Source organism: Monodelphis domestica, chromosome 4 (genome assembly GCF_027887165.1).
Source record: "Monodelphis domestica isolate mMonDom1 chromosome 4, mMonDom1.pri, whole genome shotgun sequence".
Classification (NCBI taxonomy): domain Eukaryota; kingdom Metazoa; phylum Chordata; class Mammalia; order Didelphimorphia; family Didelphidae; genus Monodelphis; species Monodelphis domestica.
Genome location: NC_077230.1, coordinates 298,981,134 through 299,004,998, shown reverse-complemented (window position 1 = coordinate 299,004,998; position 23,865 = coordinate 298,981,134). Strand labels below are relative to the sequence as shown.

Genomic DNA, 23,865 nt, shown 5'->3' with positions numbered 1-23,865 from the left:
ATTTATTTTGTGGTTTTTCATAATGCTGAACTCTCCTGACAGTACTAGTAAATATCCATGGTTCATATTGAGAATCTTTTATATGATCTATGACAGCATTTTATTCAATGTTTTAAATACTGAAATCATTAGTATTATTGATCCCATGGCTATCTTTCTCTGACTTATCAGACCATATTTATTTCACTATTTTGGAGAGTGTGCTATGTAGTAAGGTTTTTTTTTTTAACTCTTACTTTCTGTCTTAGAATTGATACTAATTGTTGGTTTTGAGGCAGAAGAGCAACAAGAGCTAGGAAATCAGTTAAGTGACTTGTCAAAGGCCACATAGCTAGGAAGTATCTGAGGCTTTGAATTTGAATCCAGGATACTGACTCCAGGCCTGGCACTCTATCCACTGAGCCACCTAACTGGCCCTGTTCTTGTTCTTTAAACATTTGATGGAATTAATCTGTTTATCTGTCTGAAGCTGGAGCTATTTTTTCCAAGGAAAATTGTCTGTGGGACTTTAGTTGAATTCTAGCTTTGTAACATAGATTTGTAGCAAGTGACATCGCTAATCCTCAGTCTTTTCATTTGTAAAAATGAGATTAAAAACAGTAATATCTATACGAGTATCAAATGCGTTCATATGTATCGAGTACTTGTCTTTGAAATTAAAATTATATAAATGTGAATTAAGGAAATATTAAAATTTTCAGTATACTATATATGGAAGCATATAATAATTTTAGAAAAGTCTCCATAAAGAATGGGTAAAATGGGGAGTAGCTATGTGGCTCAGGACTGGTTTCAGGAGGTCCTGGTTTCAAATTTGGCCTCAACACTTCCTAGCTATGTGGCTCTGGGCAAGTCAATTAACCCCCATTGCTCTAGCCCATACTGCTATTCTGTCTTGGAATCAGTACATGGGATTGATTCTAAGATGGAAGGTAGGGTTATTTTTTTAAATGGGTAAAATTAAAAAAAATTTTTTTTAATTCTTTCTTATAGGTTAAATTTCTGTTCTCTAGAAAATTCACCTAATATTCTACAAATGCCAGATAATCAGGATATTAATATGTATTTTCTCTAGTTTCCATTTTCTATTATTTGAGGGATGGAATAAATATAAGCATCCTTCTGGATGTCATGAGATTTGGATTCTAGTCTTGGCTCCTTAGCATTTATCTGTGCAACTCTGAAGGTCATTTACAGAATCTTAACAATTGGAGGGGCTCAATCTAATACATACTTGAGAAGAAATGCACTCTGTACATAGTAGGCATTTATTTAATAAATGCTTACTGATTGACTTCTGAAAAGTGATCTGGCCTAGATGTAATAAAATTTTTTCTTCTATTGTAAGAACACACTTACACACACACGCACAGATAGATCTATGCATTCTTCACTCACAAAGTAGTTACAATGCTAAAGTGCTAAAGGAGGTACCCAAGTTGGGAAGCAAATCACCTATTTACCCCATATTAGTCAGAACCTGAAAATTAATTTTGGGTTTTGAGCAGTTCAGTTTGCCAAAAAGAATTAGACTTCATACATTTGTAGTAAATAGGTTGTAGAAGGCAATGTTTGTATGCATGGTACCCAGAGTCTGAAAACCCAGGCACTGTCTTCAAAGATTTAAAACTAGTTAAAACAATGTTCTACCTGATTAGTATTTTAAAAAGCAAAAGATTGGTATTGCCTTCAAATCAGCAATCCCAGCCTTTGGCTCAAAATTCAGATTATCCACTGTCCACAGATTAAATTCCAAACTCAAAGTCTCCTCCATAATGAGGTATTCCATCCTACCCCCAACCCCCTCCAGGGCAACAGGCATCATGATGGATAGAGTCAGGCCTTGAGTTAGGAAGACATAAGTTCAAAACTGGCCCAAGACACTTAATAGTTATGTGACCTTGAGCAACTCACTTAACCTTGTTTGCCTCAGTTTCTTCATCTATAACATGAGCTGGAAAAGGAAATGGTAAGACTCTCCAGTATCTCTGCCAAGAATCCCTCAAATGTGGTCGTCAGATATGACTAATCAACTATATATACCCTACCCCCACATCCCACTCCTGTCCAGGATTTATTCCATACTATTTCCTTTTACTTACTTTATATCATAGCCAAAAGCAAACACTCACTGTTGATCTCTTCTATTTAATAATAATCAAAACTAGCATTTATCTAATACTTTATGGTCTGTAAAGCACATTCTAAATACTATTTCATTTTATCCTCAAAATGGCATTATGGATTGTGTAATTAGAATCTGCTCCCCCGGACTCTAAATTCCAGCATCCTACTTTTGTTCTCACATTATGTTCTTACATTTTGGAGATAAAGTTTGTGTGACTCTGCCCCCTCTCTCTTTTCCCCTGATCGCAGCTGGGAAAGAGGGATTTATGCCAGTCAGGAGAATCTACACATGTGTGTTTACTTTTTGTTAGATAATTAAGTTTGAACTTCTATTTCTTTTAGTTTATTTTCTTTCTACTTAAAGTGATTATTAATAAAATTATTGGATATTAATTTAAATTTTACAATGTAAAGAAGAAACCAGTGTCCATCCTCAAGGACCTTACAGTTTACTAGAGGCAATAAAACATATACAAGTACTTAGAATAAAAGTAATAATAACAGCAATAAATAATAATAGCTAACATTTATATAACTCTTACTATGTGCCAGGCACTGGTCCTAAGTGATTTACAATTTTTACCTTGGTAAAAGGCAGGGCCTCTTATTATTCCCATTTTATAACTGAAGAAATGGAAGCCAAGGGAAATCAAAAGACTTGTCCAGGACCACAGTCTGAGACTGGACTTGAAAGCAGATTTTGCTTCTTTCCCAAGCTGCTCTCTTCTCCCTTCTCTCTATGTGTTTGTGAACACTGTCCTTCACTGAGGGAACTGACTAATATGCCTGCTGAAACCCTTCTCTTTTCCAGGCCCAGTTTTAGGTGTCATTTCTTTCATGGAATCTTTTCTAATTGTCCTAGTCAGAAATGATCCTATCCTCCAACAACTGTCTGTCCTTTCTGATGTACTTTGTCTAACTTCAGATGTGATCCTGGTGGCACTGGGATGGCATAGAGGGCTGGAGTAAGAAAGACTTGAATTCAAATTGGGCCTGAGATACTTGTTAGCTAGCTGTGTGGCCAAAGTAAAAATTGTATATTACTTAGCATCAGTGCCTGTCACATAGTAAGTGTTATAGAAATGTTAGCTATTATTATTTATTGCTGTTATTATTATTGTTTGCACATTTCTCATTACCTCTCCTATACAGTAAGATCGTTAAGGGTGGTCAACTGGTTTCTTCGTTACATCCACAATACCTTGTATTCATTGAACTGAAATGATTTGAATTAAGAAGGGTTACAAACCAGACAAGGCAGGCTATTCACACTGCAGAACATTTGTAAAACTAAGACTGATTATCTGGTTAGGAAAGGTGTGATGGGGATATCTGAGAAACATGCTAATAATCACAAAGCAGAACCTTTGACCAGGACAATATCTAAAATGTCTAAGGAGGAGGCCCCTCATGAGCCACAATTCTATGTGACTATTAGGCACCCTATTGTAAACCTAAGCTTATATAGTAGGGTGAAAGAACAGGCCATTATAAAAGGGTAGCAGGGGAAGAAGAAAAGTAAATTGTAAAACAGACCTAGTAATGGAAAAAGGGAAATGAACATCAACAGGATTTTTCTAATCTTTATCATTACTATACTACACTGCTCAAATATAAGCAGCAGTGTCTGGTATGTACCTGGCCCAATACTTTGCACACAGTAAGCACTTAACACATTTTGATTTACAGAATTGTCATACTATAACTTCATCATTGGAATCACAGGAGTCATCTAAGCCAGCTACCTGGTAGTCCAAGTGATATGGTGGAAAGCACTGGTTTTGATTTTAGAAACCTTGGGCTTGAGTTGTAGCTCTAGCACTTATTTTAAACCTCAGTATTCTGATCTGTAAAATACTGATAATACTATTTATACTTCTTTCCTCCATGGCTTGTTATGAGGAAATGGCTTTATAAACAGCTGAGTCTGTACTGGTGAACCTATGGCACACATGCCATTAGGAGCTGCCCCCCTTCCCCACTCCATGCTCCTCAGGACATTCCTCACTTCCCTGCCCCTCTGCCAAGCAGCCCAATGGGAGAGATTCCTCCCTCCCCTGTCTGGGATAAGGGGGGTGGGTCTCACGTGCAGCCTGAAGGTGAAGTTTGGGCACATAGTCACTAAAAGGTTCACCATCACTACACTAAGTAGCACAAAAGGATTAGTTACTGTTAATTTGTCATTAGTCTATGAAAGGCAAAATATAACCATTAATAATGAAATTCACAGGCATGAAAATTATTCTGTAGTAACCAAGTTCAGATAAGTCAGATATCCAAAGAAGATACCATACCTTTAGATTTGGAAAAGCACTTAATGATCATCTATTCTAATCCAACTCATTTGACTTCTGAAGAAAATGAGTCTCAGGTTAAGCAACTCATCCAAGGACGAATATTTATAGTTAAGTGTAAAGCAAGAATGTATGTCTTAGGGGTAAAGGAGTGGCAGCAGGAAAACCAAATAACTGGGTGGTGGGGTAATCAAGTTGCAATAAAGGAATTATAGGTAAGAACGATAAAGAAGAGAAAGAATAGCAATGAGACATGTTTCAGTGCTACCAAAAGCTTATGACAGGTGAAAAACTGTTTTAAGGCAAATTGGCAACAGAAACTGGAGCTTGGGTGATGGTCTTTGAACTTGCTTTTTTTAATGAAGCATACCAGTATAGAGAAGCCAATGTGGAAAAAGCCAGTAGAAAAACAAAGTATGTACAATGAAGGAAAAATGGTCCCATCCATTCACATCACATTCAGTTATAAACACATACAACACTGAAAGCAACACTATCAGAAGCACCATCTTCCAATGTTCCCTGCTCTCTAGCCTAACTATGATGTATTCCAGAAATTAGCCTCAATTTTTCTTTGGAGAAACTGAAGCCTTGAGAAATTAAGCAGTCTGTTAGCATCAAAACCAATGGCTGACATCTACAGGCAGATTTTTAGAGTTATTTAATACCACTTAATCCAATACCATTATATTTATGCAGGTCCATATTTGTCCTAGCCCAAGTATGTATGTGAAAATATTCATAGCCCAGAAAATAGTTATTTCCATTTAGTATACTCCCTTTGCATGACTAAGGATGTGAGACTAAAATAACATCTCTGTAAAGTGTGAGGCAAGGATAGCACTATATTCCTGACACAGCATGGAACCAGGTAACATTTTTATTTTCTTCTGGTTATTATTTACTTTGCTGTTCAATACTACCATCCCCACCACCTACAGTTTATAATATTGACATAAAATAAAGCCACATGTGGCCACCTAAAAATGTTCCTTAATGTGACATAATCCTCACTATTACAAATACCAATCCTCAATTATTTTGTATACAAAAGTCCTTTTATAGCATGTGTAAAGTACCTTAATGGCATGTTGCATTCCCGGCAGTCAATAAGCAAAAGTGTCCCCGAGAAAGAATCATTTCATATTACAAGTATCATGTTTTGATTTATATAGCTATTTTCTCCCAAATAATTTTTAAATAAGCAGCATTCTTCTATCATTACAACCTCCTAGGAGCAAAATAAATATAACTATGAAGGGGAAGAGCAAGGACAATAATGAAAAGAGCAGTTAAGTAAACCAAAAAAGGTATGTAAACAGTGTCAGAATTAAGAGAGAATGTAAACGGAATGCTATGTCAACAAATCATTTGCATTGATGGGAAAGCCAATGATAATACATTTAAGGCTCACAGATTCCTGTTCATCTTCACTACTGTATGTAAAAGGAATATGGGGCACAAGAATGGCTCGGTGTCATAAGATAATACGTCACTTGAACACAGCATTGTGACACGAGTACTAATGTGAAAAGTACTAATCTGAGGATCCCAGACACTGGTACCCCTGACCTTACTGGTTGACATCAGGCAATTTCTCTGTGCCTCAGTTTCCAACATTTTAGGTAGTGAGGCAGCTGGAGAAGGCCAGTCCTCAAATGAGAGAGAAATGAATTTTCTTTCAAAGATACTGGTTGATTTCTTAAAAGGTCTGCATAGAATAATTTTTCCTTAATAACCAGATTGATTTAAAACAAAGGAAAAAAGTACTATATGAAACATAAAACTGTTTTTTTTTTAATTTAGAAAAGCAATTAAACCTCAAATTCCATCCCTACTATATTTATTTATTGAAATGTCCTTTTCTTTACTGTAAGTTTTCTCAGACTTATTTAGAAACAAATACCATAATCAAAATGCCTCAGTCTAAACTGTACTGGTTTATAAACAGGCCAATATACTGTAAATGTGAACAAACTGACAGTAGCTTTGGAGGCAACTAAGTTAAGCCAAGTTTCTGAAATTTATATTTACAATTACTCTCTGCTGACTAAAAGGAGGTCACATGTGCCAAAATGTCAGACTCCATGGGGTCTCAAGTCAAGAACAGATTCTAAAGAGATCCTTCAGCTGAATTACATCCAGGAAATTATAGCACTGAATGACTACATTCCATTTGAAATAAAGAATGGCACCTTACTTTAATTTTCTTTAGTTCAGCAGTTTCTTTTTGGCACAAACTCAACCATTTCACCTAGATCTTTCTTACTGATCATGAAAGGGAAAGATGTAGTGCTTCTTATTTTTTTTAAAAAGGCAAATATAAAGGTCCTCAAAATGCTTTAAGAATACAAATCATGTTCTATCATCCCTTTGAGAACTGCTTAATATGCATTAAGTTATTAGAAAAGCAAAGTAAAATAATTCCTGTTGCTCAGGTACAGAACAAAGTCTCTTATGGAAAATGCTCACTTTTAAGTCTGCAAAGGATGAACCTTGCCAATGGAGAAATGACCTATAGCCAAGCATCAGTAATACCATTAGGGGCTGGCAGAAGGGAAGATGAAGAATACCTATGTTCTCAGAATAACAGAAGTGACCTGAAATGACCCTGAGGGGCACTGGCTAGAGTCAAAAAGGAAGAATTCTACCCCCACCAGCTCCCCAGCCCCAAATTGTAGTGTTCTGAAGATTGCTGGCAAAGAATTTCTTTTTTGGGGTCTCTAAATACTATAATGAAATCTGATCCCATGAAGCATGGTACCATTCCAGACATTCACTTTGTAGTAGTATCCAATGACCAGTTCAGTGAAAAATCATAAAAAATAAAACTTAAAGATATTAAACAAAATACGCTGAAATTTTAATCTATAATGTTAAAACTTGCAAATACATGGACAGAAGGTAGTTAAATAAAACATAGTTTGGGAAGGAGAACACAGTTGGGGATCAGGAAAGGTTTCATTTGAAAGATGGTAACAGATGCATCATAAAGTGAGAGAGAGAGAAAGAGAAAGAGAGAGAGAGCTCTATGGGGTAGAGGTGAGGCAGGGATGGGATGAGAGTGCAAAGGAACAGGTAGTACTATGGAGTGTTGAAATCGAGAGGGGGGAAAAAAGTCAGTTTGACTAGATTGTAGAGGGACAGAGGAAGAGTTAAATCCAAACAGGCTGGAACACTAGGTTGGGGTCAGATTGTGTATGTAGGGACTTAAAAGTCAACTAGAAAGGTTTATATTTTGTTTCAGAGGCAATTAGAAGCTGTTGGGGTTGGATGAGTAGGGGAATGTAAAAATGGAGACTTGAATCCAGGACTTCAATCCCCAGAAGTCTTTATTCCACTTCCCTAGAATGCTTTGTAATCTCATTGAATTCTCACCTGGGCCGAGAGCAAATTGTTATTTAAAGGAGTTCTCTGACTACTGAGGGGCTCTTTCCTACTTCCGCTGCAGAGCAGACTCGTCTCTCATGATGTGAGTGAAATTGAATTGGGCCTCTTGGCCCACCTAGCACATGCCTTTCTTACTTGTATTTTCTTTAAATTCTCAATCTTTAATAAACTTCATAAAATTATAATACTCCTTGCAGAGGGAAACGAATTTTGACTTGCCTCAGTTTCCCCCCAATGTTAATCTTTACAGGAGTCATATGTTCAGATCTGAGTTTAAGGAAAATTGCTTTGGCAATAGAGTAAGAGACTTGAAGCAAGGAGATCATGGGTTAGACATTGTCCTAAACTTTCTATCAGTAGAAGGGAGGGATCAGTCAGGTGAAAAAGTTGTTATTAAAGTTAGAAAAGGCAAGATTTAGCCACTATTGAATATGCAAGGTGAGGAAGAATGAGGAATGGAGGATAAAGATTATGAACCTAAAGACACTGGAAAGATGGTAGAGCTTTTGACAGAAAAAATCTGGAAGGGGGCAGTTTTTAGAGAGAAAGAGAATGAGTTTAAGACATCTGGGACATTCAGACTGAAATATTCAATAGGTAATTGTGGAGAGACTGGTGTCAGGGTAGGGGGAATAGATATGAAGATTCGAGAGTCACTTGCATAGAGATCATTAAACCAAGAGGAGCTAATGAATATGCAAAGGAAAAAGAGAAGGCTAGAATACTGGAGAACATTCACCAGCAAAATATGGATGATGGGTCAGCAAAGGCCATTGAGGGGAAATCAAACAGAGAGAAGAAAATAGGGGAGAAAAGTGTCACAAAAATCCAGAGAGGAAAGAGTATCTAAGAGGAGACAATGGTTAACAGTGTCAAATGCAATAGTCAAGTCTAGGATTAGGAATGAAACAATACCACCAGATTTGGTTATTAATGATAATTTTGGAGATAGTAGTTTCAGTTGGTAATGAGACTGGAAGACAAATGAGAAAGGCAGAGAGTGTAGATAAGTTTTTCATTTTGGCTGAAAAAGAAAGGGAGGGAGAGAGGAAGGGAGGGAGGGAGGGAGGAAAGGAGGAAGGGAAGGAGGAAAGGAGGGGGAGAGAGGGAGATGGGGAGAGAGAGAGACAGAGACAGAGACAAGAGAGACAGAGACAGAAAGAGAGACTAATAACCTGAGGAAATGGAAGGATATAATGAAGGGTTTTTTTAAGGATAGGGGAAAGCTGGGCATATTTGAAGACAGAAGGAAAGGAAGGAGTTGATAGGGAGAGGCTGAAGATTAGTGGGGAAAGGGAGGATAACTGAGGTTGCAATCTAGTAGAAAAGGTTGAAGGGAATGAGATTAAGTACACATGTAGAGGGGGCTGGTCATTGTAAGAAAGCCACATCTTTATCAGAAAATGAGGGAAAGGAAGAGAGTGGGAGATGATGTCAAATGGGTTTTGGGTTAAGGAGAATAGAAGAGAGAGCTCATCATATCAAATGATGTCCATTTTTTTTTTTCCAGTAAAGAGACAAGGTACCCAACTAAGAGATCTGAGGTGATAAAGATGATGATGATGATAATAATAATGATGATGATAGCAATAGGTAGCATTTATATAGCATTTCAAAGGCCTGCAAAGTATTTAACAAATATCTCATTTTACCTTACCCTCACAACAACAGTGGGAGATAGGTGCTATTATCACCCTCATTTTATGGATGAGGAAACTATGGTAGAGACTTGTCTAGAGCTACATAGCTAGTGTCTGTGGTGAGATTTGAACTCTCAAGTGCCCCTGACTCCATATCCAGGGCTCTATTCACTCTACCACACAGTACCTCTAAGAAGAGGAATAGAATACCTGATGGAAGACAAGGTTTGGAATAGCTTCTGTGGTGAAGATCCAAATGAGAGAAGAATAAAAAGATTACCCTTGCTGCTGTGAAGGCTCAAATGAGGTTGGAAAATATGAGTTTGTAATGTATCTACTCAGCATGGCTGTGAGATTTCATTTATCTTTGTTCAGAAGCTCATGTGTAGGATTAAAAATGGCTTAAAGGGTAATTGAGGGCTGAGCTTTAGCTAGAGAAGAGCAACAATTGGATAAGGGGCAAGGGACTCAAGAGCAGAGGATAGTACAGAACTGAAATAGATAACTATTAGGTTAAGCCTGGAGAGAGAGAGAAGTAAGTTGGGGCAGGGTTTGAGAAAGTACTAAAGGGTAGAGGGAACAGAGAAAGATGAAGTATAGGGATGGGTAGAATGAAAGCTTCCTATCATTTTAGTCAGACAGTCAAAGCTTCTAATTAGAGCAGTGGAATTCTTGTGGCTAATAGCAAGATCTAATATGTGACCATTCCTCTGTGTAGCTATGAGGCAGAGGACTTTTTTTACCTAAAGTAGCTGATGCTTTCATGCTAGCATAGTCATCCCCTAAATTTGGCTAAACATGGGGTTTTCATAGGAAAATTGTAGTTGCTTTAGTCAACCCTTTAAGATTAAAAGTTTCTCTTTTAAAACACAGCCAAATGAACAGTCTAGGGGTGGTAAAAATATGTGGCATCCTTCAAGCTGGTCTTGCTGCCTTTCTTGCGCTTGAGACTTCTTCAATGATGATTTTCTAGCCAGCTTGTCAACTTAATCAGTTCCTAAGTTGTGGGCAACCTATATATCATTCATCTAATACTGATTATATACTTACCATGCATAGAAAAGTGTGTTCGGAGTTGAGGAAGATAAAAAAGTTTAGGAAAGAATTTCTGTCTCTTGGGAGCTGTAATGATAATATGTATCATTACCAGATGATAATGCACTGAGAAGGGATATTGGGTATAGAGAACATTTAAAGACATTTCACACTAAAGAGGAGAAAAATAGGGCAGCAGCCATATGAGGTAGAAGGATCACAGAAAAGTCTTTTTTAGGATTTGGGAGACATAAATGTTTGTTTTCAAATAGGAAGGAATCAGTGGAAACTGAAAAGTTGAAAATGTATTCGAGGAAATGACTGCAGGATCTAGAGGTAGGAGAGCATGAGAGCATGGGATTAAAAGGTATCAGTGGAGAAATCAGTATTCCTTAGAAGCAAGGATACCTTTTCACATGGGGGAATGGATTGAGTCAGAGAAGTTTTATTTTTCTTTTTTCTTACAAACCCTTATCTTCTGTCTTGGAGTCAATACTATGTATTGGCTCTAAGGCAGAAGAGTGGTAAAGGCTAGGCAATGGGGGTTAAGTGACTTGCCCAGGGTCACACAGCTGAGAAGTGTCTGAAGCCAGATTTGAACCCAGGACATCCCATCTCTAGGCCTGGCTCTCAATCCACTGAGCCACCCAGCTGCCCCCCAGTCAGAGAAGTTTAGAGAAGTGAATGGTCTCATTCTCAGTCAAGTAAGTGGCAAGCTAGGGTGTGAGACAGGGAACGAACTAAGGAGTCAATAAGGATATAGATGGCAGATTGCTGAATAGAAGTGAAGATCAAGCTTGAGGGTCTTCAATGCTTTTTATCCCCATTGTAAACCTTAAAATTTCTCAGACTTATGAATGTTGGAAATTTCCCCATTGGGGAATCTTCTACTTAAAAAAATTCCCTAGCAGATAGTGAGAATTCTACTTGAATGTGAAAACTCCTTGCCTTGGGAATATCCCTACTCCACCCTACTTAAGACTGCTTTAGGACAGAAAACTCCTTCAGAACAATGAAAGTGCTTTGACCCATGCTTATGGAAAGGACAGGAAGTTCTTTGAGTCATGCCTGTTTTTAAAATTGATACAATGGGATGCTAGATACCCATATAGGTGGGGCAACTTGTAAACTACTTAAACCTAAAAGGGTGATAACTTATTCAGAGGTTTTTTCTTAATGAAATTTGTCGACACAGCAGCATTTTTTTCTGACTTACTAAAGAGATTAAAACTACTCAGCTGTGAATTCAAAATGGGCGGTCCTTTAGAAACATCTACAGTGATTGGTAGATGTAAGGACTTAGGGGAGGTGACAGAGGAAATTTTTGCCCTTAAAAATAAGAGCTTGGATCTCATTCAGGGATCTCGATTTCTGATTCTCATTCTGGAGGATCTCATTCTGAGAGACTCATTTCCTTGAGGACTGATGCTTGAGGGCTCTTTCCTTGGAGATAGATCTCTTTGAGGAGAAGTACTCTTGGAGGAAATCTCATTCTGAAGGAGAGCTCCTTGAGGAGCTCCTCTGAGGGGCTCTGTCCCTCTGGGGTAGGAGCTCTGGAGGCTCTTGAGAGAGGCCCTTTGAAACAATCTCTGGCTGGAAGACTCTTTGAGGAAGGACTGGTGTCACTAGTATCCTTGTTTAGTCAGACCTTGTGGTGAGTGTTAAAAAACTGACTGATTTCTCTTTTAAGACTCAGGTCTAGGCCATATTGGCTTGAGACCCTTCATACTTATTCCTTTCTTACTCTCTCTCTCTTTCTTTGATTACTCATTGTATTGTTAATTAAAATCTCTATAAAACCCAATTGACTTGGGTATTTGAATAATTGGGAATATTTCCCTGGTGACCACCTTATATTTGATTTTAAAACCCAAGACACTGTAGTGAAACATATTTCTGCGGTCAAATTTACTCACCCTCTCTTATATCTATCACAATTTATATCTTCCACTATTTTAATCACTACAGTTTAAGACCTCAACCATTTTAAATCTCACACCATAGGCAGTACAAAAGTAAACCACAGGCTAGAATGGCTGAGTTATTCCAAATTCAGAATCAATGAAGTCAGAATTAATGAATTTAGATGTAAAGGCACGTTTTAGTACATTGCCTCCTATAACATCCTCTCTTAATTGTAAAATACTAAAGATTATTATATGAGAACTTACCACCCCATAGGTCCCATTGTCTCTGCTCGGGTTTTTCCTCGCTTAGCTTCCTTGAGAAGTTCTTCTATTGCCTTCCTGGAGGGGGGAAATGAAGTTTTGAAAAACAAATAGATTAGCAAAGCTTAAAAGTAAATAAAACAAATCACAGTGAAAAATATATATTCTAAAGAAGAAATGTCTAATTTTGTTTCAGAAAATTGGAACTTACAAGAACTATAATGTTAGATTATGTACTAAACAACTACCATGTAGACATAGATGAAAAATACAATCTTTTAAACCAGTGGCTTTTTTCACTTTTTGGGACCCCTTTAACTCTCAGGTGATGGCTATAGAACCCGTCTCAGGAGAATGTTTTTAAATTAATATACAAAGCACATAAGGTTACAATGGAAATCAAAGGATGGTGAAAATAAAGATTTAATTTTTTTTCTCCATCCCACTTCACAGATCTCCTGAAATTTCAATGGCCTGACTCCTTGAAGGTTTGTAGACCCCAGACTTAGTCCACTATATGCTATTTGAGTTCAATTAGAATAATAGCTGGTGTTTGTATAGTTCTTTAATATTTGTAAAGTGCTTTCCACAAATTATTTCAATTGAGCTTAATAACCCAGTGAGTCAGGAACTACAGGAATTGTTAACCCCATTTTACAAATGAGGAAACTGAGGCCCAAGGAGTTTGAGATGGGATATAAGAACCTGATCCTAAGTCTAGAACTGTCATATGCCTCTTGTTTTATAGTTTTCTAATGTAAAGACATTCAAGAAATGAATGAGCATTAATTATTTCTTACAATATTCATGGGATATAATGTCAGAATCCAAGAAAAACAATGATTTTAGGAATTTACAACCTAACCCTTCTGAGTTCAAGTTCAAATTTGTCTTTCATTATGATAATCTAATTCCTTCCCAATTAGACTTTCAAAATTTCCAAGTATGCTATCTTTCTTCTCTAGGACAAATAATTTCTCTTTAAAATGTCGATGAGGTCTAACCATCAGTTTTTATATCCAGGTATGGAGATTGGGCCCGAATACCTAACATATAAGTCCTTTATTTGTAAATCTAAAAATATGCAAAAAAAAAAGAGAAAAATCTCAATAACAACTGTGCTAATTTGACCTCATTTGAGGTTTTTTGAACAAAGATACTGGTTTGTCATTTCCTTCTCCAGCTCCTTTTACAATGTGAGAAAATGGACACAAATACAATCCAAGTGACTAATGTCTGAGGCCAGATTTTAATTTGGGTCTTCCTGACTTCCTGCCCAATGCTTTGTCTATTATACCACCTAGCTGTATTAGGCTTTTTGCTAAGTGCAAGAGTTGCAAATACAAGAAAGCAAGATAGTTTTAGCATCTTAAACAACACAGGATGATTAAATCACTTTAATTTTTTCTTTTCCAGGTAGATTGCTAGAATAAACATGATATTTACATAAAAATTTTCAAATTTATAAACAATATAACAGACATGTCCTTTAAGCCTCATGACAATTTCACACTACAGGTATCATCTCTGTTTTAAAGGTAAACAGACCACAGTTCAAAATTTATGAGTCACTCATGGTTATACAATGAACAAATGTCAGGTCCAAGATTTGAATCCATGCTTTGCCTCCAAGTCTAGGACTTGATCTTTCCAAATCTTAAGGATGTGTGATTTCATCATGTGTTCTCACTCTTCAACTGATACACTTCCCCTGTACTTTTGTAGAATCTTTATTTGCATTTAAGATCTGATGACGAGCCCTTCTATTCTGGCTGGCTCCAAACAAGCCTACAAGCCTCCTACAAAATCATTGCTGGGGTTGTACTGACAAACTTCCTATCTTCCAGAACTTCTGCCAGCACAGGCTTTGAGAATCTAGTGTGGTGAGACAATATCTATAAAGGGTCTTACAAATTTTAAAGTGCTATATAAGTGCCATTATTGTTATTAATATATATATATATATTCATTATCTGTTCCTTCTCTACCAGTTACCCATGTCATCTCAAGATGTCTCTATTCTGGAATCTTTGTCTTCTCTTTAAAGTCCAACTTTATGTTTGTCTTTCCCTATTATAATCTAAGGTCCTTAAAAGTGAAAAGTATTTTTTCTTGTATTTGTTACTCTAGCACTTAGAAGAAAGCCTAATACATCTAGGTGATGCTGTGGATGAAGCACTGGACCTGGGGTCAGGAAGACCTAAATTCAAATCTGTCCTCACACACGCTAGCTGTGTGATCCTAGGCAAGTCACTTGATCCTGTTTGTGTCCCTTTTCTCATTCATAAAATGAATTGTAGAAGGAAATGGCACTCCAGTATCTTTGCTAAGAAAATAAAAGGGGTCATGAAGAGCTGGACTCAACTGAAATGAACAGCAAATGCTTACAGTATTTTACAGTACAGAACACTGTACTTCAGCACACATAATCTTTATAAGATCAATTCCTTTTTAGATGGAATTTATAGCCACCTTTTACATGAGTATCTTTTTGATTTCCTTGGATACTAGTGTGTCCTCACTATCCTGTATTTATTTAGTATATAAATATATACATGTACCATATATTTGGTATATAAATATATGCGCATGTTGGTTTTCTCTAGAGAACATAAGCACCTGGCTTCTTTTTTTTTTTTATTATTATCTTTGCATCCTTGAGTACCTAACAAATGTTTGTATTATAAAGTGCTTTAGTAGTTGTTCAGTTGTTTCAATTGTTTCTGACTCTTCATGATCCCTTTTGGGGTTTTCTTGGCAAAGACAGTGGTTTGCCATTTCCTTCTATAGCTCACTTTACAGATGAAGAAACTGAGGCAAACAGGATCCAGTGACTTGCTCAGGTTCCCATAGATGCTAGTGTCTGAGGCCACATTTGAATTCAGGAAGATTAGTGTTCCTGACTCTAGGCCTGGCACTCTATCTACTGTGCCAACTAACTGCCCATATAGTCCCAATATATTTCCCTATTATGCCACTTTCCTGTACTTTGGCTTTTACCCTAGTTACTATCTTAAACCTATAGGTTTAACATGAGGGTTCACTGTATCACACTGAAACTGAAACACACTTACCTACTAACCAACATGAACCCTGTTATCCCCCAAATAATCATTCAATTAGATGTTTTATAGCTGAGTTTTATGTTATCAACTATAGATAAATGATTCTGATTAGCAAACTATACTATCTATATATCATGATATATATTATATATATATATATATCTACCAAGAAATGAGACTTCTTATCTCCTACAGCAGTTCACTAAAAATTATCTTGTTGGGCTCTATAAGAAATACTTTTCAACCTTAACTCTTAGGAACAAATATTCTCCTTTCCTTTCTTTGTGTCCACTATATAAAAAAAGGCCAAAGAGGGAAAAAAGCTCTTCTCTGGTCTCCACAGATAGGTCAGTTTGGATATTTTCTTCATTAAATACATGTAAGCATATGTGAACCAAATATACCCCTTTCAATGTAACCATATTAAAAAAGAAATCCAGAAAGAAACATATAAATAGTTTTCAATTTATAAAGGGACTGTATTTAAAAAGTTCATTTTATTTTATTTTTCCATTTGAATAAGTTTATTTAGTCAATTTAGAACATTATTCCTTGGTTACAATAATCACATTATTTCCGTCCCTCCCCACCACCCACTCTTCCCACAGCAAACATGCAATTTCATTGGGTATTACTTGTGTCCTTGATCAGAACCTATTTCCATGTTGTTGTTTGGACTAGGATATTCATTCAGAGTCTACATCCCCAACCATATCCCTTTGACCCATGTATTCAAGCAGTTGTTTTTCTTCGGTGTTTTTACTCCTGCAGTGTTTCCTCTGGATGTGGATAGTGGTTTTTCTTGAAAGTTCAAAAGTTCATTTTAAAGGTGGCTGTTTCTAGCAAAAGGTCTCCAAACTTTTCTGATCATGCACCTCTAGTTTAAAAAAAGTAAAAAACTAAATATGCATTTTAATGTGCTTCCTTATTTTTAAAAGTATGAGGTAAATATGAAAATGATATTTAACCTCATATTCAATAGGGAAACTCTGGAATTATTGAAAATGGAAGTACCAAGGTCAGACCTGTGCTTTGGGAAAAGTACTTTGGCAGTGGAATGGTAGAAAGAGACTTCAGAGTGGGGGACAAATTAGAAAGCTATTGTAATAGTCTGGGCAAAAAGTAATGAGGGCTTTAACTAGGGTCAGGGCCATGCAAGTTAGGAAAAGGAAATAGCTGGAAGAGATACCAGAGAGGTAGAAATGACAAGATTTGGCAACTAAATGATTATGTGGCGTGAGAAGGAAGAAAGAATTGAAAAAGGCCATGTTGTGAAACTGGGTGACTGGGGTGTGGGACAGGAACATGAACATTTGGTGAATTTGCAAGGGAAGTTTAATATAAAAAATTTGACTACAAGGATTGTAGATTCTGCCTGACCCACTCAAAACTCATAAAGAGGTAAGAGTCTTACAAATTGCCTGCAGCACAAAGCACACCTTCTGAGATGTACTGGTGGAAGTCATATCACACGATATATACATGCATGTGTGTGCATACATAGATACACACATTCATGTATATATGTGTATAAGTGCATGTGTATGGTCTAATATTTTAAAAGATCTGTAATCTAACTCCAATTTTTGCCTTTCTAGTCTTATTTTACTTTTGTCCCTTGCGTAAACTCTAAATTTAAGCAAAAATTACTATTGGCTATTCCCTGATCCTTTCTACTGCTATATATTATTTATAAAAGGCAATTTAAAAAATAAAAAATACACCATCTCCAAATCTCCCACTAATATACTTTTCATGATGACTCTTTAAAAGAATAAACTTTTCCATGAAGACATCTTGATCCCTCAATGGAAAATAATTTATTTTGCCTTAAATATCTTTACCTGGCCATCTTTTCATTTATAAAAGTGGTGGTGAACCTTTTAGCGATGGAGTACCAGGTCCTGCCCTTACCTGACCCCCTTACCCCGACCAAGTGCCGTGCCCACCTCCTCCAGAGACCAAGTGCTAGGCAGCTCTCTTTCCCCACCCCCATTGTCCCTTACCCTACACAGAGGAGGGAGAAAGCACTCCCATTGGGCTGCTAGGCAGAGGGGTTGGTGAAGTGAGGAATGCCTTCAGAATATAAGAGGGGGAAGGGAGTGGCCTGAGCACTCTGTTCCCCTCCAGCTTTGCTGCTAAAAACCACCCACCTTACCCCTGTGTACTCCCATTGGGCAGAGGGGTGGGGGATGTGAAAAAATGTCCACAGGCACAATGAAGAGGTAGAAGGGAGCAACTCCACTTGAGGCCCTCTGCTTTCTAGTAATGAATGGGGGGGGGGGAGAGGGCAGTGAATGTGCCCACAGAGAGTGCTTTGTGTGCCATCTTTGGCACCTGTGTCATAGGTTCACCGTCATTGATTTATGACACTATCTTCAAGGAGAAGAGTGGAAAGCTTTTGGGTGAGTCTATGGAGGGAGTTATTTAGAAGCAATACCATTGTGGGAAGGCAGGACTTGTAGCAAAGGAAGAAAAAGATGAAGATTTTAGAAAATTAATCATGAACCTATCATAAAGGCAAGACTTCAACCCAATTTACTTCTTTCTTTGCCAAAACTTTGCAGCTGAGGTGTTATTGACTTGTAGCATTTTCAAAAAGGAAGGAAATAATTAGAACTGATACTTAGTATAGAGGGGATGTTGAAGCTAGATCACACTGAAAAGGCTAAATTACTTTACTTTTATTTTGCTTCTGTTTTCTTTTCCAAGCAGAATGATTTTTGAACTGGAAGTAATAAATTAAGACAATTATCAGGAAGATTAAAGGCAAGGTAAGTGAAGAGATGACAAGAAAGTCCTCAAATGACATCATTAAGCTAAATCATGAAGCTCAGATGAAATATACATGAGTGTATTAAAAGAACTGGCTAATGTGATTGTTGAGCTAGTTGATGATTTCTAAAAGATTATGGAGAGTTACAGGACTAGAAAAGAACAAAGGTACCAATTTTCAAACAAGAGAGGAGTAAAATCTGCAAGCTGGCAAGATTGATTCCAATTCCTGGAAAAATTTTTGGAATGCATCTTATTAAAAACATTGCTTTAAAAGAGTATATATTTCTTTTTTTTTTTTTGAAAAATTTATTTAGTCAATTTATAACATTATTCCTTGGTTATAAGAATCATATTCTTTCCCTCCCACTCCTCTCCCCACTCCACCCCTTCCCAAAGCAAATGTGCAATTCCACTGGGTATTACATGTGTCCTTGATCAGAATCTATTTCCATGTTGTTGATGTTTGCACTAGGATGATCATTTTGAGTCTATATCCCCAATCATATCCTGCTCGATCCATGTAATCAAGCAGTTGTTTTTCTTTGGTGTTTCTTAAAGAGTATATATTTCAAACCATCAGCAAGTATCATCTATAATGGGGACAAATTAGAAGTCTTCCCAATAAGATGAGAAGGGAAGCAAGAATGCCCATTATCACGTCTATTATTTAATATTGTACTAGAAACCCTAGCAGAAGCAATTAGAAAAAAAAGAAATTAAAGGGATTTAAGTAGGCAATGAAGAAACTAAACTATCACTCTTTGAAGATGATATGATGGTATACTTAAAAAATACTAGAAAAATCAACTAAAAGGCTAGTGGAAATAATAACTTTAGCAAAGTTGCAGGGTACAAGATAAACCCTCAAAATCATCACTATTTCTGTATATTTCCAACAAAATCCAGTAGCAGCAGTTAGAAAGAGAAACTCCATTTAAAATCACTCTTGACAATATAAAATATTTAGGACTCTATCACCCAAGACAAACACAGGAATTATATGAACACAACTACAAAACCCTTTTTCCACAATTAAAATTAGATCTAAATAATTGGAAAAACATTAATTGCTTATAGGTAGCATGAACTAACATATAAAAATGACAATCCTACCCAAATTAATTTACTTATTCAGTGCCATACCTAGCAAACTACCAAAAAACTTTTTTATAGAATGAAAAAAGTTATAACAAAGTTCATCTGGAAGAATGAAAGATTATGAATATCAAGGGAAATGAGAAAAATGTGAAGAACTGGGGTCTAAACGTACCAGATCTTAAACTGTACTATAAAGCAGTGGTCATCAAAACAATATGGTACTGGTTAAGAGACAGAAGGGTGGATCAATGTAATAGACTAGGGGTAAATGACCTCAGCAAGATAATGTTCAATAAGCCCAATGATCTCAGCTTTTGGGACAAGAACTCATTATGTGACAAAAACTACTGGGAAAAGTGGAAAACAGTATGAGAAAATTTAGGTTTAGATCAACCCTATACCAAGATAAATTCAAAATGGGTAAATGACTTAAATATAAAGAGTCAAATGAGGGGGCAGCTGGGTAGCTCAGTGGATTGAGAGCCAGGCCTAGAGATGGGAGGTCCTAGGTTCAAATCTGGCCTCAGACACTTCCCAGCTGTGTGATCCTGGGCAAGTCACTTGACCCCCATTGCCTAGCCCTTACCACTCTTCTGCGCCTTGGAACCAATAAACAATTTTGATTCCAAGATGGAAGATAAGGGTTTAAAAAAAGAGTCAAATCCTAAATAAATTAGGTGAACATAGAATAGTATACCTGTTAGATCTGTGGGAAAGGAAGGAATTTAAGACCAAGCAAGAGATAGAGAACATTACAAAATGTCAAATGAATGACTTTTATTATATCAAATTTAAAAGATTTTGTGCAAATAAAACCAAATGCAACCAAAATAGAAGGTCAGCAACAAGCTAGGAAAACATTTTTATAACAAAACTCTGACAAAGGTTTAATTTCCCAAATATATAAGGACCTAAGTTAAATCTACAAAAAATCTAATTATTCCCCAATCAACAAATTGTCAAGGGACATGAATAGGCAGTTTTCATATGAAGAAATCAAAACTATCAATAAGCACATGAAAAAAGTGTTCTAAATCCCTCCTGATTAGAGAAATGCAAATTAAAACAATGTACCACTTTACACCTAGTAGCCTGGCCAATATGGCAGCAAAGGAAAGTGATAAATGGAGGGGATGTGGCTAAATTGGGACACTAATACACTGCTGGTAGAATTGTGAATTGGTCCAAACATTCTGGAAGGCAATTTGGAATTATGTGCAAAGGGCTTTAAAAGAATGCCTGCTCTTTGATCCAGCCATACTACTGTTGGGTTTGTAACCTAAAGAGATAAGGAAAAAGACTTGTACAAAAATGTTTATAGCTGTGTTCTTTGTGGTGGCAAAAAATTGGAAAATGAGGGGCTGTCCATCGACTGGGGAATGGCTGAACAAATTGTGGTATCTGATGGTGATGGAATACTATTGTGCTGAAAGGAATAATGAATTGGAGGAATTCCATGTGAATTGGAAAGGCCTCCAGGAATTGAAAGGAACAGAACCAGGAGAACACTGTACACAGAGACTGATACACTGTGGCAGAATTGAATGTAACAGACTTTTCTACTAGCAGCAATGCAATGATCCAGGACAATCCCAAGGGAAAGAACGCTATCCACATCCAGAGAAAGAACTGTGGAAGCAGAAACGCGGAAGAAAAACATATGATTGATCACGTAGTTCGATGGGAATATGATTAGGGTTTTGATGTTAAAAGATCACTCTACTGCAAATATGACTAACATGGAAATAGGTTTTGAACAGAGGATACATGTATAACTCAGTGGAATTGCTTGTCAGTGCCGGGATTTCCCAGGGGAAAGCAAAGAGGTGGGAAAAAACCATGAATCATGTAATTATGGAAAAAATATTCTAAATAAAAAAAAAGAAGAGTCAAACAAAACAAAACAAAACAAAAAACACTGCTTCTGAATGGGAAGAAAATGAAGTGGTTACAGGTGTCATCATGTTAGAGCCAGACTAACCTAATTTTCTAAAAACAAAACAAAACACAAACATATATTTATTGAGGTCTTCTCTCCCACTCTAGATCAAAACCCTCCCTTTGTAAAAAAGAAAAACAATTAAATTATCCACACCACAGTTACAAAATTATGACCTAGTATTGATACCCCTGCCTCTCTGTCAAGAGAAGATATTTTTGTTTACCTTTATCTTCACTGATTTCTCAATTACTGTTTGACTTTCTTTTAATAAATTTGAAATCAATGTGTTTATTGTAATTTTTTGTTTAAGCTTACTTAGCTCTATAACAGTTCATACAAATCTTCACACATTTCTTTTAATTGATAGGATTTTTTCTTATTGTACAATGATGTCATTTATACCACAGCTTTGTCCAACCATTCTCCAAACAATGGTCTCTCCCCACCCATTAACTCTTTGATATCACAAACAATGCTATGGATATTTTGGGGGTAGATAGGGTATTTTCTCCCCATTTCTATTCTTTATTGGGGTCTTTGAATCAAAGTCAATTTTCTTTCATAATTCCAAATAAATATCCAGAATGACTAGAATAATTCAAAGCTTCACAAAGTACATCAATGCCTCTATCTTCCCATAGTCCATCTTAGATGAACAGTTTTGTTATTTCTAGAATGTGGGCTGTCATTTCTGTAACCCACTCAGAAATATCCTGTAGTCTCACTCTCATCATCTCTAGACCTATCTTTAAGGTACAAAGTCAAATTTGAAAACTTATGGTGATTTTACAGACACACATACCTTAAAAATGCTCTGGAGGCATTTTCAGCATATTAGAATAAAAGGATTATAAATGAAAAGCTAGAAAATCAGGTAATCATCTCTAATGTTGCCACTGATTTTCTTTGTGATTCTGCTCATTAATGTACTCCTGAGAAAATCAGTATAACATTATGTTTGTACTTTTTATCACAAAACCTAAGTACTTCAAATCTACTGAAAATCAAGAAGCATTTTTCAAAAAGGATCATTCTATGACATGATTAATGAGTAAAAATTATAATTAAAACCTATGAGAATATTAAATCAGATAAGGCAATGCTAGTATTAGCAAAATACTTGTAAAAATATAAGTAAATACAGAACTTGAGCAGTTAAGAGTAAAAAATTGATGAAGTTTAGGCAAGAATTTACCAGTTATTATAATTAGTCCCTTCATATACATATGAATTTATTTTTAGACAGATAATTTTCTATAGAAAAATGTTTTTTAAATGTATATAAAAGGTCTAACATTGGAACAGTTTAAATTCTTAATAATACCATCTTACATTCATAGAACTTTTTACTATTTCAGAGCCTCTTTATATCCTATAATTTTGTCTAATCTGAAGAAAAATCTTGTAAGGTAGGTAAATTATGATCTCCATTTTAGAGTTGAATAAATTGATGTACAGAAGAATTAAATAATTTCACCATGAATACAATATTAAGTGGATAGAGGTAGGGCCTGGATTTGCCATTTCATTGGCATAAAGAACTCTCAGAGGAAGAAGTTTCCTATACAAATTAAGATTAACACTTTCTCTGCAAAGTCATAGTTTTAGAGTTGTCCCAAGTGCTGACAGGTTAACTTTCTCAGGCCTTCTTGGCCTTACAGCAATCCTTTAAACATTCTGCTGTGTATTGTCTCCTGATGATTTTCCCCCCCATTTAACAATCTCTACATATTTAAGTGTAAAGAGGAAAAAATTTTTGGAGGTGAAGGGGAAAGGAGATATAAATATTTATTTCCAGCAGGATGCAAACTCTAAAGACAAGGGACTTTTATTTTTTTGTTTCTGTCATTCCAGAGCAGTGAGTTGGCACAAAGGGAGTGCTTAATGTTCATGGAAATATGTGTATTATTCTTAAATCATGACTTGATCACTGCAGCTCAGCCTTCCCAGGTTAATGTGTTCAATATCTCACTACCTATATGCACTCTATATATCTACTATACTTAAAGAATATGTGTGAGTGGGGATGAGGAGAAAGAGGCAACTGTGTGCCACAGTGGTATGCTGGACCTAGAGTCAGGAAAACCTGAGTTCAAATGTAGCATTAGTTATTAGTTGTGTAACCCTGGATGAGTGACCTTTTTTGTTTCCTCATTTGTAAAATTGGAATAATAATGGCACCTAATGCCCAACGTTGTTATGAGGATCAAATGAAATGATAATTGTAATGTCCTGTATCAGTGTTAGCTATTATAGGGGAAGGAGATGATTTCTTAGTATGGAAAATAACTTCTATCAATGTGGTTGGGAACTATTATGCAACCTATA

The 23,865-nt window shown here is 36.3% G+C and overlaps 1 protein-coding gene across 3 annotated transcripts in view; it reads right to left on the bottom strand.

The window, feature by feature from the left end:
* The window catches only part of POLR1D (RNA polymerase I and III subunit D), a 58,847-nt gene that overhangs the window by 6,530 nt on the left and 28,452 nt on the right, over window positions 1-23,865 (bottom strand). For all 3 annotated transcript variants that reach the window (XM_056794719.1, XM_016421860.2, XM_056794720.1), the window contains exon 2: window positions 12,658-12,732. In XM_056794719.1, coding sequence (XP_056650697.1) covers window positions 12,658-12,732 — 75 coding nt within the window. The remainder of the gene's footprint in view (window positions 1-12,657; window positions 12,733-23,865) is intronic.